Consider the following 15,948-nt stretch of genomic DNA (forward strand, 5'->3'; position numbering starts at 1 on the left):
TATTGGATGCTGTGATGGACTCTGGGTGCGTGGAGTGCGGGCGTGTAAACGAGACAGAATCCCTAATTTTTAGTCGAGCGAATAAAAATGGCGGTCCGGTCGGGTGACTCGGGTCGTCAAGGTAACGGTCTGATTGTGGTCCTATCGCATCTCATGGCATCGTCTGATTGTGTTCCTACTTACCTAATTACCTTCATCACCGGTAAAAAAAAATAGCAAGGCGTGTTTTGGTTGCGAAGGCAGTGCTAGCAGGACCAGGAATGGGACAGGTCACGTGAGTTAATACGCCCAGGTGGTAAGGAATCATCAATGAGCTGTCTTGTATTAACAAGAGAAGTTTGTTGTCTGTGTTCGCACCGATAACTCTTACATATATAAAATAAATAATATAAAGTAGGTAGCAGAAACGAACCTGCTCATTAGCTTGAAAGAGTAAAAGTCTTTCACTTCACGAAACATATGTATGTGTGCTTTATAACCTGAATTGAACAGAAATTTTTTTTGAACTACTGCTTCTCTTTTCTATTTATTATATATACTCCATTTTTTGGATATGAACTTACAAATGACTTTTGACATATGAATTATTGAAAATTAGATACTTTGAATTAGACCTCTTTTTTCAAATAGCTTAAAACTTTAAATGATATTCAAAATTAAGAGCATGGATGATATTTATTTCAAAATTTTAAAATTTAAAGTTAGCTAGTTTAACCCCTGGCATTTCTTTTAGAATATCCCTATTTATTTATAATATTTTAAGATAAAAAGAAAAGAAAAAGTCGGCTTGCTGAATGAGAGTATGGATATTTCTTACTTTAAAATGTAAAATTTAAAATTAGATAATTTAACCATCAAACCCTCCTTTGTAATATCTCTCCTTCTTATAATATTTAAAAATTAAAAAGGGTATCAAAAAACCTCGGCACTCCATGTGATCACGACACCAATAACATCTCTTCAATGTAGGAACTATGAAGATTTTTCTACCACGCAGGTCAACTTACGTTGATGTTTAATTATAAAAACTTTTCAGATTTGGTATGAACTAAGAGTATATTGAGTTAAACTGTACAACATGAAGAAATCAAATAAAAGTTGCAATTAGATGAGGCCTTCACATATTAATTTCTAAAATAATCTCAAGCTAAAACCTCAATGTTTTGATGCTTGCATTAGAATTTCAACTTACAAAGTATATGTGGTTTAAAAATATCCATAAAATATCTGTTGTGGTGTTTTCAACCACCAAAGTATGGTCATTTGGGAGCAACGGATAGGTGTCCCCCTACATGCACCACTCAAATCAAATTAACGGTCAGGACCACCAAGAATACTGACTTAGCCGACTCGCCGAGTCGGCATCTCTTTAGGTCGACTCGAAGGGCGGTAGTTGTAGGTCCTCTTGTCGAAGACGACTTGCTACGAGCCCACTCGACCAGTTATTCAACACCTCGCTTGGTTATTTGCCACTTTGCTATCCACGTTATTAAACCTATATAAGTGATTGTTTTAGGGTTTCTAATCAATCAGATGTAATTAAAGAGATATTCTAATCAAGAGAGATTAGGGTTTAGAGAGAATTGAGAGTTTGTTCTCGATTCTAGTGAGATTGTGAGAGAGGGATTGTAATATTTTCATACTCATAATTTAGAGAGGATATTTTCCTTCGCCACTACTGAATTGTTCTTGTGTTTCTGTCATCCTCTTCTCAACCCACCTTTGATAATTCCACAATCAAAGGTGCTCGCACGGCGACACGTATCAAATTGGTATCAGAGCTATCAGATCCTGTGAAGGGGGCATCCTATGTATGATCCTGACTCGATCGTAATACAAGAAGCTAGGTGAGATCCTTATTTCATTGGAAGGAGTCCAGAAATTAAGGAAGAAGAAGATGACTAAATGAGACAATTCAGCAAGACTTGATGCAATAGAGAAGCAGATCGAGACGATCGGGGCGACACTCAGTCAACTCGTAGGTCTCATCAATAGTAGTGACAAAAAGGAGGAATCTTCTTTAAAGGGTAAGAAGAAACTCGAAGAGTCTGATGGAGAAGGCGAGATATCTGATTCTGATGGGGAGGTCGAGATTGTCAAGTCTGCTACACATCAAGGGGGTAAGAATTATTACTAGAATCTGAAAATTGACTTCAAGGTGGATATTCTTGTTTATGATGGAAGTGTCAATATGAAGAAGCTCGATGATTGGATCGAGTGTATGGAGATGTATTTCACTCTCTATGGATATTCATCCAAGGAGAAGATTGTGTTCATGACTTTGAAGCTTTCAGGGTACGCGTTGACATGGTGGAAATCCTACTGTAAGCAGGAGAAGAAGGTGGTGTCATGGAATAAATTTAAGGAGCTACTGAGAAAACAGTTCTATCCAGTGGGGTTCCTTGAGGAGCATTGGTACAAGTGGTACGGCTTGAACCAAAGATTCAATCAGACCATTCAAGAGTACACGACGGAGTTCCAACAATAGGCGATGGTTCTAAATGTCACGACAGATGAATACTCCATCTTCATGAAGTACATAGCGGGTCTAAATGAATACATCCGGAAGAAGATGAAGCTATTCACGGTAGAGTCGGTTGCAGAGGCAAGCGTGAAAGCTATTGCCATCGAGGGCAAGCAAAAGAAGAGCAACGAGGCAAAAGGAGATCCAAAACAAACGGGAGGTGAGTCTAGTGGTTACAAACATAAGGAAGAGAAGAAGGGTGATCCAGGAAGAGTAGAACTGATTTGTAGTCACTTCGCTGATCAATGTTGGGAGAAGTATCCTCATCTGAAGCTAAAAGGATTTAAGAAAAAGGAGGAGGAGAAGACATACGTGATAGCATAGGGTCCGAAGGAAGTTCCTAGGATGATAGAGCCCAACAGTAGTCTCAATCTTATGGTAGGAAAACAGGCCATAAAATAGGACGAAGACCTACGAGAATAGCTCTTTATGCTGAAGTTGCAAGTGAAGACTAGTTTGGTTGATGCTATTGTTGATCCAGGCAGCGAAAAGAATTTGATATCCGAGGCCTTGGTTCAAAAGCTAGGTCTGAAGATAGTCAAGCATCCAAAACCCTATCCATTAGGGTGGATTCAGAAGGAGACGAGACTAAGTGTAGTTGATCAATGCACTATCAGATTTAAGCTCCACGAGTCGTATATTGACGAGGTCACGTGCGATATTGTTCCATTGGATATTTGTCAGGTTATACTAGGTAATCCGCACTTGTGGGATAGATACATGATCTACGAAAGGCGGGCTCAAAAGTACACATTCACCAAGGATGGTGAAAAGTTCATATTTCGTTTGGCGTCTCTTCCGAGGGAGGCAAACTTAGCAACGGTGACGCAAGCGAAGAGGCTAGTGAATGCAAGTAAGAAGTTTTTCTCGCTGTGCATTAGACTTCATAACGAACCATCGAAAAGGGGTTGCATGTTGGAGCAGAAGACGACTACAATAAGACAAGGAATGAAGGAGTCGTTTCCAGTTGTACGTCGATATCAGGTTCCTAGCAAAACTAGGTGGTATAGAAAGGATAGAGGAGCTCGCGAGTTTCCTCAGCTGAAGTTTTAACTTAAATGGGACTTCAAATTCTTAAAGGGGCGGCCCATGATATGGGTGTATCTTCTCTTCAGAACTTAGCGATCCTCATGGGAGCTTGAGGATAGATGATTCTCATGATAGCATGAGAATAGAGGTGCAAAATAATACAGTGGAATGCAGGTTGAAGCGTGGAACGAGATGGCGAATCGAAGAATCAAAGCATCTAGTTTTTAGCCCGTGAGTCGACTCATACATGTACATGAGTTGACTCATCAGGTTGAGTCGACTCATGCCTGTCATGAGGCATGAGTCGACTCACGAAACCCAGTCGTTTTATCAAAAGTTTCTGACCAGTCGACTCATCATTTCATGAGTCGACCCATGTGTCATGAGCCAACTCATATATACACATGAGTCGACTCATCGATGGTTTCCTAGTTCGTTTGGGTTTCTGTTTGCACGAATTCCTGTAGGGTTTGGGCTTGGTTATTTACCACTTTGTTATCCATGTTGTTATACCTATATAAGGGATTGTTTTAGGGTTTAAGGAATGAAGGAGTCGTTTCCAGTTGTACGTCGATATCAGGTTCCTAGCAAAACTAGGTGGTATAGAAAGGATAGAGGAGCTCGCGAGTTTCCTCAGCTGAAGTTTTAACTTAAATGGGACTTCAAATTCTTAAAGGGGCGGCCCATGATATGGGTGTATCTTCTCTTCAGAACTTAGCGATCCTCATGGGAGCTTGAGGATAGATGATTCTCATGATAGCATGAGAATAGAGGTGCAAAATAATACAGTGGAATGCAGGTTGAAGCGTGGAACGAGATGGCGAATCGAAGAATCAAAGCATCTAGTTTTTAGCCCGTGAGTCGACTCATACATGTACATGAGTTGACTCATCAGGTTGAGTCGACTCATGCCTGTCATGAGGCATGAGTCGACTCACGAAACCCAGTCGTTTTATCAAAAGTTTCTGACCAGTCGACTCATCATTTCATGAGTCGACCCATGTGTCATGAGCCAACTCATATATACACATGAGTCGACTCATCGATGGTTTCCTAGTTCGTTTGGGTTTCTGTTTGCACGAATTCCTGTAGGGTTTGGGCTTGGTTATTTACCACTTTGTTATCCATGTTGTTATACCTATATAAGGGATTGTTTTAGGGTTTCTAATCAATCAGATGTAATCAAAGAGAGATTCTAATCAAGAGAGATTAGGGTTTAGAGAGAATTGAGAGTTTGTTCTCGATTCTAGTGAGATTATGAGAGAGAGATTGTAATATTTTCATACTCATAATCTAGAGAGGGTATTTTCCTTCGCCACTAGTGAATTGTTCCTATGTTTCTATCATCCTCTTCTCAACCCACCTTTGATAATTCCGCGATCAAAGGTGCTCGTACGGTAACTTGTAGCAGGCTAGCTTCGCTAAACTGGAGAACTATGAAAGTTTGCCTGACTGAACGAACTTCGCCTAACAAACAAAGTTCGCCTGACTGAGCGAACTTCGCCTGACAAACAAAGTTTGCCTGATAAAAAAGTTCGCTAGACAACAAAGTTCGCCAGATCAGAGCAACTTCGCCAGAACTGACGAAGCTCGCCAAAAGAATGAACGTCACTTGTTCATCTTCTCCAAACCCTATAGCTTTGCATCAATAGAAAAATACAAAAAATACAATATTTTGAAAGCTTACATGAAGAGGGAAAAGCAACACCAAATGCAGCCAAAACAAACGCCGTCCCCTTTCCTTTCGAGGCGAGAGTCGCTCAAAAATATTTGAAGGTTCTGAGATTGTAGGAAGTTCTCCACGAGGAAGATGAAGCCTATATATGGGCAAATAAATCAACGGTTGAGATTTGATACCTTAACCGAAGCGACGGTTCCGATCGGATAAAAACGCTGCAAATTCAACTGCTTTGAAATGGACTGTCGAGATTAGCTCTCAACTTAACGGTTCAAATCCAATATCCAAACAAAAAACTATTCAAATTCGCTCGAGCAGCTGAGATTTAATTTTTTGAAATCAACGGCCACGATTTATTGTGAAGCGACAGTTGAGATTCGATATTAGACCAACACAATGGCTCAGATCGAGTGTGTGAAAATGAGGAGGCCAAGTCACAATGCATTTAATGCTATCAGACACGCCGTCGCCGCCTCGACTGGCGAACTTCAAAGCTCACATGTGATCGTTTGGTTCGCCTGATGCCTCTTAGTTCGCCTACATACTCTAGCTCACCTGTGATGCTAAGTTTGCCTAAATGCTTAGCTCGCCTGTGATGCTAAGTTTGCCTGAATGCTTAGCTCGCCTGGATTTATTGACTTTACCTGAAGAACTCAACTTCGTCAGAATGGCCAAGTTCGCCACTTCGCCTAAATTAATGAATGGTGATTATTTTTATTCAAAGTATTTCAGACCCCATGCAGCCCAATTTGGGTCTGAAAACTTTGAATGGGGTTTTGCAGGCAAATAAAATTGCCTTTATTCCTAACAAAGGAAATTCAAAAGTTCACCTGCATGACTGAATCTCGCCTGAATATTCAAGTTCGCATGAATAAAGCTTATTTTGCTTGTTCGCGTGAACAACCAAGTGCACATGGACTAATTCAAGTTTGCCTGAATAACTCGACTTTGCCAGCAGAGCTAAGTTTGCTTGATAAATTAGTTTTGCTTGAATGATTCTTAACAATCCAAGTTCGCCTGAACTGATGGAGTTTCGCCAGGGTAGCTCATGCGAAGTTAAGTTCACCTAAAGATTTAACTTCGCCTACCCGGAATAAGCTTGCCTGAATGCTTAACTTATGAGGTTCACCTGAAGGAGTTAAGCTCGCCTGCAAGCTCACCAGGTTATCCTGAGAGGTCAAGTTTGCCTGAATGGTCAAGCTCGCCCCTAAACTGTTTGACCAAGTTATCCACTAAAGCCTGAATTGTGGGTGCAGTTGCAACCACTTCCCACGTTCTTAGGAGTTGGTTACGAACCATTCTCCTCTATAAAAAAAGCCACAAATGGCTATAGGAAAGGGGACTTTGACCTTTTTTGGCAATTGAGAGATCTAACATTGAGAGAATCGAACTTAGCATTTTGTGTGTTCGGCCTTCACATTCTAGCTCAGATATTCGAGCTCAGAAGGCCAAACTTCTACCACGCACTGAATTTTGTTTACAACCTCGTTCAAATCATCAACAGGTGGCAAACTCGACTCAAGCATCGAGTCAAGCATCCTTTCACCCCGTAGATCCCACGTTAAACAAAAGAGAGATCAAATCAAGTTTTTCTTCTTCTATGTAAAAGTGATTTCAGTTTGTAACAAACAATTCAATTAATACAAATTTGAGATCGATTTTTATGACCTACACCTGGATGAATAGAAAGTACTGAACTGTGCGCCTCCTCCAATAGCTCTCTTCTAACATCGCCCTTAGGCACACACAAGCTACCATGAAATCACAAGGATCCATCCTAATGTATTTGTAGATCAGTTCTCTCCCTAGACTACACTTGTTTCTTAAATTTTTGGTATCGAGCATCCTCGAAATAGGTAGCCTTGATCCAGTCCACCAAAGTTGACTATAAATGCAAACTCATCAAACTGTCTCCCTGCTCTAGGCAATATAATCTCCATGTTCATCCTCAAAAACTCAGATATCAACTCCCGCTGTCTGGTGAGTCTCATCGCCACAGGCATCCTGTTCAAATGATTTGGCACCATATTAACTCGTCCCATGTGATATTGTAAATCAAGACCATAATCCGCCATAATCTCTAACCACATGCGCTGCCTCATGTTGAGCTCCTTTTGAATGAAGATATGCTTTTAAACTTTTATGATCTGTGTACACCTCCACTCTGTGTCATAAAAGATAGTGTCGCCATAGCTTCAATGCAAAAATAATCGCCGCCAATTTTAGATCATGAACCGAGTAGTTCCTATCATGTGTCTTCAGTTGTCTGGATGCATAAGCTACTACCTTCCCATGTTGCATCAGAAAACAATCTAAACCCAAACCAGAAGCATCTGTGTTCACTACAAATCCTCCTTACTCATCCGGGATTCTCAAAACTGGTGTTGTCGTCAACTTCTTTTTCAATCCCTCAAATGCTACTTGACAGTCCTGAGTCCACACAAACTTGACATCCTTTCGAGTCAGCCTAGTAAGTGGTCCTACAATCTTAGCAAAATCCTTTATAAATTTCATGTAGTATCCATCCATCCCCAAGAAACTTCGTACTTCTGCCATAAATGTAGGCAGATCTAACCTTAACACTACATCAACATTCTTTGGGTCTACAGAGATACCTGCTCCGGAAATCACATGTCCTAAGAAAGACACTTGCTCTAGCCAGAACTCACACTTGTTCAATTTTCCATAGAGCTTCTCCTTCCATAGGATTTCTAACATAGTCTGTTGATGCTCTGCATGATCTTCCTCGGTCTTAGAGTATACAAGAATGTCATCGATAAACACCACCATAAACATTTTTTAGATTCTTACTTGATTTGGTTTTTATCCACAGAACTCGTCTACCACTAGCTCTCAAACACAAACTTAGGCTACATATTATCTATGAGATGTCCAATTTCCTCCTGATAATTAACCTATATAACCTTTTTCATTATTGGTTATACATGATATATTATGCATTAGACCTAAATAACTCAATCTATAGAGAACATCCATCATGTGGCTGCCCTCTACAATAAGGTTTCTACAGACTGTGTTGAAGGCTTCTGCTTGTCCATTCACAACAGGATTATAGGTTGTTGATGCTAAGTCCCTATTTCTGAACTTGTCACAGAATCGTGTGAAGGTTTGGCTGACAAATTGTGGTCCGTTGTCATAGATGATGCGCTTTGGAACACCGTACCTATATATGAAGTGATGTTTGACGAACTTTATCAGATCACTTGTTTTGACTAGTCTCAATGGGACTGCTTTAGCCCATTTGGAAAAATAGTCAGTTATCGCTAGGATGAAGTGATCTCCTTTCAAGGAAGATAGGGAAATTGGGCCAATGATATCCATACCCCACATTTTAAATAGCCATGAAGTGGCTGAAGGATGCAGATACTGCGACGGCTGGTGCATGTAATTAGCATGATTTGGCAGGTATAACACCATTTATCATAAGTGACAGTGTCCCTGATTATATTTGGCCAGTAGTAGCCAAGTCTGCACAATCGGTCCCATAATTTAGTTCCTAGCTGGTGAGCTCCACAGATGCCATCATGAGCTTCTTTAAGGGCTTCTTCCACTTCTTTATTAGACAAGCAGTGAAGCAACAATCCGTTGTATGACCTCCTGTACATGGTTTGTGACAAGGAATCGTAATAGAATCTCGACGCTCGCCTACGGATAGATTCTCTCTCCTTAATGTCTTCAGGCAGTAATCCATGTAAGACGTAATCAATGATTAGTAATCACCAATCTCTTGGTTCGAATGCCTTGGACCCTTCATCGATCGCGTCAACTTGCAATGCATATTTGAGCCGGAAAAGTTGTTTGCTAGCTACGGTGATCTGCTGAGTAATCCCTTCAGGTAGAGCTAGCGTAGCTGCGAGTGATGCCAAGGCATCGACATATGTATTCCTCAAATGAGGTACAAAATCAATATAGAAGCCTTTAAAAGAATTGGCCAATGTAATAGCCGCTTCATGATAAGGGACCAGATCTTTGTATTTGACCTCGAATTCCCCTTTTAGCTGGTTGTTGTTGAGCTTCGAGTCACCATATGCTTCTAGATGCTTTACCTCCAACCTCTTGGCTAGGTCAAGACCAATGAGAAAAGCGTTATATTCAGCTACGTTGTTAGAACATGATTCTTTCAGGGAGAATGCTCAGGGCAACACATGGTTTTGCAGAGAAACCAATACTACCCCCACTCCAGCGACAATTGTAGCTTTGGGGCCAGTTCTTGATGAGCCATCAAAGGATAGCTACCATACCTACTCCTTTGAAACCATATTGGCTTCGCAAGTCTCGTCTGGCATGTCTTGATATAAATCAACTTTCCCTCCAAGGAGTGGTTGGCAAGGAGATCGCAGATAGCTTGACCTTTTACTGCCTTTTGAAGCTTGAAGTAGATGTCATACTAGGATAGCAGTAATGCCCATCTTGCAAGTCGCCAATTTAATGCATCAGGATGCATCATGAATACCCATATTGGATTGACTTTAGAGATGACATATATGGTCTGCCCGACCAGATTATGTCGCATCTTTTGAATTGCAAAAACCAAGGCTAAACATTCCTTCCCGACGGGAGGATAACGGTGTTCAGCTCCTGATAAAGTTCTGCTAAAATAATAAATAGCTTTCTCATGGCCATTATCATCGTCTTGCGCTAGGAGTCCTGCTAAGGCATGCTTTGTAGCTCAGACATATATCAGGAATGGCTTACCTGACTTTGGTGTGACTAATACAGGTAGGTTGGAAAGATATAATTTGATCTCCTCAAAGGCCTCATCCCAGTTGAAGGATACACCTTTCTTCATGAGTTTCGAGAATAGATAACATTTGTCTGACAAGTTGTAAATAAACCTACGGATGTAAGCCAGACGCCCCTGTAAGCCGCGAAGCTCTTTAAGATTTTTGGGAGGCGAAAGTTCTTAAATAGCTTTGACTTTTTCTAGATCAAGATGAATTCTATTAGCCGTGACTACAAATCCAAGAAACTTGCCACTAGCCATTCCCAAGAAGGACTTGGTTGGATTCATCTTCAATTGATGTGATCACATAAGGTCGAACATTGTCTTCAAGTCATGCAGATGATCACCTTTGCTATGGCTTTTATCAACCAAGTCATCGAAGTAACATTCCACTATCTTTCGCAAGTGTTCCCGAAAAATGGTGGTCATGGCATGTTGATACGTAGTACCAGCGTTCTTCAATCTGAAGGGCATTACTGTATAACAGTATATCCCTGAAGGTATTCAGAAAGAGGTATGCTTCTCATTTTCAGGGTACATCATGATTTGATTATACCCTGAGAATCCATTCATGAACAATATCCTTTCAAATCTGCACATTTTGTCTATGATAACGTCAGTGATGAGCAAAGGGAAGTCGTCTTTCGGACATGCCGAGTTCAAGTCTCAAAAATTGATGCAAACTCTGATCTTCCCATTCTTTTTCAGAACTGGGATGATATTAGCCACCCAATCTGGATGTTGCTTTTCTCGGATAAATCCTGAATCGATGAGTTTTTTAACTTCTGCTTCAATTATCTTCATGATCTGTGGATAGAATCACCGTTGTTGTTGCTTGATAGGCTTGGCGTCTGGTTTGATATTAAGATGGTGCATGGCCACCTGAGAATCAAGGTTGGGCATGTCCTCATAATTCCAAGTGAAGACATCAATATATTCATGCACAAGGGTGATGAGGTCTTCCTTTTCCTCCAATGACAGGCTATCACTTATGAATATGGGTTTAGGGTTAGACTCATCTCCCATGTTTACTTAGATTACCTTGTCGTCGGTAAGAGGCTCACGCTGTTCGAAGCAGTTTTCTGACTGCATGCTGAGTTGTCTGCTCAATAGGTCCTTGAATAGAGGTAAGCGATCGTCCTCTCGCGTTTTACTCTGGAGAGCTGAGGTCATGTTAGGCATGAGTTTCTTGAATACGGCTCCACTACTGGTGTTCAAATCCTAGACCAGCAGATCGATTCGGAAGAAGAACTAATGGAGTAGCCATATGACTCTTCACTAGCTTCGAAGCATTGCATTAGCGATGGAGACACGTATCCCAACCCCCTGCGAGTCTTATCATAATAGTTATTAAACTTTCCTTTTGGGGTGAAGGGAGCAAGCGGAGTGTGCCGACTCTTGCCAAAATTTAAACCTCCTGCATGGGAAAGATCATATCCTATTTTCTCTATTATGCGACGCGTTGCCTTGATTGTGAGAATTAAGGGGCTCTTTTTCTTCACCAGATTTACCCTAAAGAGTTTGTAGTGGACTCTTAATTTATCCGAAGATGATATTTTCTTGGCCATTTCTCCTGGTGGGCACCATGAAGACGGCCTGTGAAGATTCAAAGCGTCGCCGACATATTGCGAAAGATGAATGAATCGACATGTGCAATGTTGGCTCAGCATATAATCGCGATAGAAGATCTGACGATATGTCGGCACTTCTACCTGATATGTCAGAGTTAAATTCAACACATGATAAGTAAGCTAAATCATCATTATTATTAAAAAAAATTTACCGTCATCATCTGCGGCATCATTTACATAAAGGCTCTCGAGGCCAATCACAACGGGATCAATGTCATTAAAGACAAGCCCTTTTTCATATTCAGATTCGGTATCGGCCTCGTTACTAGTGTCAAGGTCCTCAACTGGTGATGTGTCGGTCAGCTCACCATCTAAGTAGTGGATAGAATAAATAAAATAATTCTCCACCCCCTTGAATTGTTGCTTTTTCACGACCACTGTTGTAACCTCGCCACTCTAATCCACATACTTCATGCACTAGTGTAAAGTGGATGGAACAATAAAATTATTATGGATCCATGGTCGACCCAACAGTAAATTGTAAGATGTCTCTGTGTCATTAACATAGCAGGTGACATCCGTCTTCAAGTCTCCCATCTGGCATTTGAGCTTGATCTTGTGAAGAGAACGTGTGGTAAAGGCGTTGAAGCTGTAGATGGTGGTTCATGTTGCTGACAGGTGGTGAAGTGAGACCCAGATGATGGATAAGCCTCAAAGGTATGATGCTCATGGTAGAATCCAGGTCCACCTAGATTCAGTCTACCTGAACAAAGCCAATATATCCCAGAAAGTATAAAGGCCTATCATGCTTTGGGTTCTTCATGAACATATCTTCTGGAGAGAACGTGATATATGGCATTCGTCCTCAAAAGACCTGATGGCATTAAGGGCATGCTTCCGCCATTTCCTCCTAGCTGGGCTTGGTGGAATGTGAACAAGAAATGTCTCATTGTCTGCCAGTGCTTCACATAGAGCTTTCCTGGTCAATCAGGATAAGCGTAAGAGTTCAAACAGCGTGATCCTTACCGGAATGTTGGTTAGTTGGGCTAACACATCGAATCGAAAGGGACCCTTCAAGCTTTCAAGAGTATCCTTCCTGAGCGTTTTATTATAACGGAGCTCCTTTGCTTTCGGATCATTGGAGGGTGTTTGCACCTTTCCCGCTACTTCCTTCATTGGCATTGATGAGGTGTCCACTGCTTCAGGGTACTTCTTTAAGTACTCCTTTCCACCATGGGTTCCTCATGTTTAAACAGGTTGTGTGATGAACATTGGTTGTTCAACCTTGAAACTACTGAGAGAAGTAGTTTTAACCCGCTCATTTGGAATGGTAGAAATGGCATTGCATGATTTCTATTTGGACTTGGACTTCTTCGAGTGTGTCGACGTCCATTACCCGTCAGCCAATAAGTCAGGATGTACCCACATCACTTCACCTTTAGGGGTAGATGTGAATCAAGGTTCACAACCCTTGTCTCTATTTGTGGGATCGGTTTCACACCATTTTGGACCTAGAGCTCCATGAAATTTCCAAATCACAATGAGATGATATTTGCAGACACCTTATTTTTTTCAGACTGAAGCGTCATGACGCCTGCATCCAACAAAGCCTAGATTTTATCCTTCAGGATATAACATGCTTTCATTGGATGGTGAACCATCTTGTGGTACATGCAATAATTGGGATCAACTATTATCGACACCTCCTCAGGTCGCCTTGATTCTGGGAGCTTGATCTTCTTCATTTTGACCAAGGACTTGAGGATTAGAATGACTTGCTCATCTTTGAAGTCGTACTTCTTTTGAAAGCAGTTATCCGAAGAATTTCCAATTGATGGATCCAGGCTCCAGTCTTCGAAGCTATTCGAAAGTGATCCCTTTGAGGGTACCAATAAACAGTCGAACCATGATGGGATCATTCCCCACTATGTGTCCAGTCTGCGCCTAGAAATAGTAGATATGCTGGATAAGAGAGCCATTGCCATCGAACTATAGGAGGTTGAGTGGCTTAAACTTTGGAGGGTAGGGGATGTCGTCCCATTCGGTGAGGTATGGTCTAGTTAATCCCAATCCCTTAACATTTTCTTGAAGCTTCAGTTCATCTAGTTGCTTCTAAAAATCATCCAACTTCTGGTCTTAATCCTTCTTATGAGGGTTAGATTCAGCTTCTGATGACTCTGAATAAATTTTGAATATTTCATCCTCATTCTCTGCACCGGTGCTATTTTGGTTTTGTCAGCTAGATTCCTCTGCGTCGAGTGAAGGTCACCTATGCCTTGATCCTGAGGCTTCACCGATATTTTTCTTCTTCTTCTTCTTCTCCTTCTCCCTGAGGAGTTTCTCTATCATCTCTTCCATGCGCTTGATAGTTTCTTATTGTTGGAGGAGAGTAGCTTGCTATTTTTCCAGCCTTTTTGCCATGTCTGCTTCATTTCCGACCATGTGAGCATCCACTTCTAGACGTCAAAAATCTAGTAGAGTTACTGAGCCAGTATGAGTATGGGTATGTTGAAATACGTCATCTCATTTGGTGACCAAATATTTCATTCCCAGAGAAAACTCAGGATCAGGAGAGTCAGAAGGACCAACTGGTCCTTTGCCTTTTCCTCTGCAAATCATGTTGACGGTTACTTTATTAGGTTCATTCTTGGAAGCTTGTCCCCGAGGACGAAAGCGCCTCCTTCTAGATGATGGAATTCTCAATGGTCCAGATAATCACTCTAAGACCAAAGGCTTGGGCAATGGTCTCCCGCACTAGCATTGAGAGAGTACTGTAGAGATAACCTTCTCAGAGTTGCATTGAGATTTCATCTGGATCATACTGCGCTTACGAACCAGATAATCATGAAGATCGGTAGTCAGGCCACCCCTTGTTAACTCAGGTATCTTGCTAACACATGTACAAGAATCTCTAAGTGTTAGAGATTGATGAGCCTGAGTGGTTGGACGAACCTCATGATTGATGCAAGGTTTGTCATTCGAGTGAACTTGGATTGAGGGACGAGATTGCCATCTGGGTCAAACCTCAACATGGCCACATGGTTGTGGCTTAATAATAATGCTAGTTCTGGGCTGAAGGCGAGGTTCATCATTTCAACGAGCCTGAATCTGGCAAGCCGAACAGCATGGTGAACTTGACTGGAGAAATGCACTGATTGTTTTGGACGAGCCTCGTGTTGAAGATGGGGTTCGTCATTTAAGCACGCTTGGACACTTGGGCGAGGCTTATCATTTTGACAAACCTTAGTTAGTCGAGCTTCGACTGTCTTGCAGGCCTTAGACATATCGTTTCGTGGCCGATAGTGGAAGCCGTCCAGAGAGACTAAGGCTCGGGCTTCGCGGCGAGCCTGTTCTGGCGTCAAAGTTATCTTGCCCTTCTTGAAAGCAGGTCAGCGACGAGCTCTACAGCAGCCAATGTTTGGCGAGGTTGCTTAATAGCAGCAGCCAATGTTTGGTGAGGTTTCTCAGCAACAACCAATGTTTGGCTAGGTTGCTTAACAACCCACCTTTTAGCCTGACAACTAGTTTTCAAAGCCTCAGTGTTTAGAAGTGAAGCTTTCTCCTCGATACAGACTCGAGTTGAATCATCATAAGCCACATGGGCTAAAGTCTCATAAGAGACTCTGCGGCACTTGCGTGCCTTTGCAAGACTCAGAGTACGAGAGGAGAGAAACTCCTCATACTTGGACTGGTCGAACTTGATGACAATAGTCTCAACGTCAGTCCCAAAAGCAATCTTATCTGATTACGCCACCACCATTTCATCAGAGAGGATGACTACTCCCACTGTGATCACCATCTTCTGTAGGGTTTCAAAAAATGATTGATTTCTTTAGCTGTATTAACTTTGGAAAAAGACTCTATCGCTTGGTAAGAATCTCGTTACAATCACTCTTAATCGATTACAGAAGAGGAGAAGATTGGTTCAACTTCTCCTTTGTTTAATGTGGGCTCTAGGTGGCAAAAGGATGCCTCACTCGATGCTTTAGTCTAGTTTGCTTCCCGTTGATGATCAGAACAAGATTGCTTAGATTCAAAGATGATTGAGCCGCCATTGATGGCTGCTTAGATCACCAGAACCTAAGTTTCGATCTCAGAATATCACCTCCAAGCTTAAATGTCAGTTCATCCTTCTTCGCGCGTGCATTGTGTCTCTCTAGGTCTAGGCCCTCTTCATAGCTACTCATGGATATTTATAGGCCTTTAGCGCGTAAGTGTTGCACTAAAATTATGGGGTCATGGCGTAACTGACTCCTTGAATTTAGCCCATGTGGGCTGACTAGGTATTCAAGATCATTACAGTCGGGCCTCACTGCTTGGCAAGGTTCGTTTGATGGACGAGCCTCGCTACGCACCGAGGTTCATCTGTCAAAGCAAGCTTTGCTATGTAGCGAGCTTTATC

At 41.7% G+C, this 15,948-nt stretch overlaps 1 protein-coding gene across 1 annotated transcript; it reads right to left on the reverse strand.

The window, feature by feature from the left end:
- On the reverse strand, positions 7,587–8,027 carry LOC109846206 (uncharacterized mitochondrial protein AtMg00860-like). Its single transcript, XM_020415429.1, has one exon. It carries the CDS (start codon positions 8,025–8,027, stop codon positions 7,587–7,589), a length of 441 nt encoding a protein of 146 aa, XP_020271018.1.

The sequence above is a fragment of the Asparagus officinalis genome, chromosome 6, assembly GCF_001876935.1.
Source record: "Asparagus officinalis chromosome 6, Aspof.V1, whole genome shotgun sequence".
Lineage (NCBI taxonomy): Eukaryota > Viridiplantae > Streptophyta > Magnoliopsida > Asparagales > Asparagaceae > Asparagus > Asparagus officinalis.

Excerpts from the sequence above, each read along its gene's own strand:
- LOC109846206 (XM_020415429.1), bottom strand. The coding sequence starts at position 8,027 with ATGTTTATGGTGGTGTTTATCGATGACATTCTTGTATACTCTAAGACC.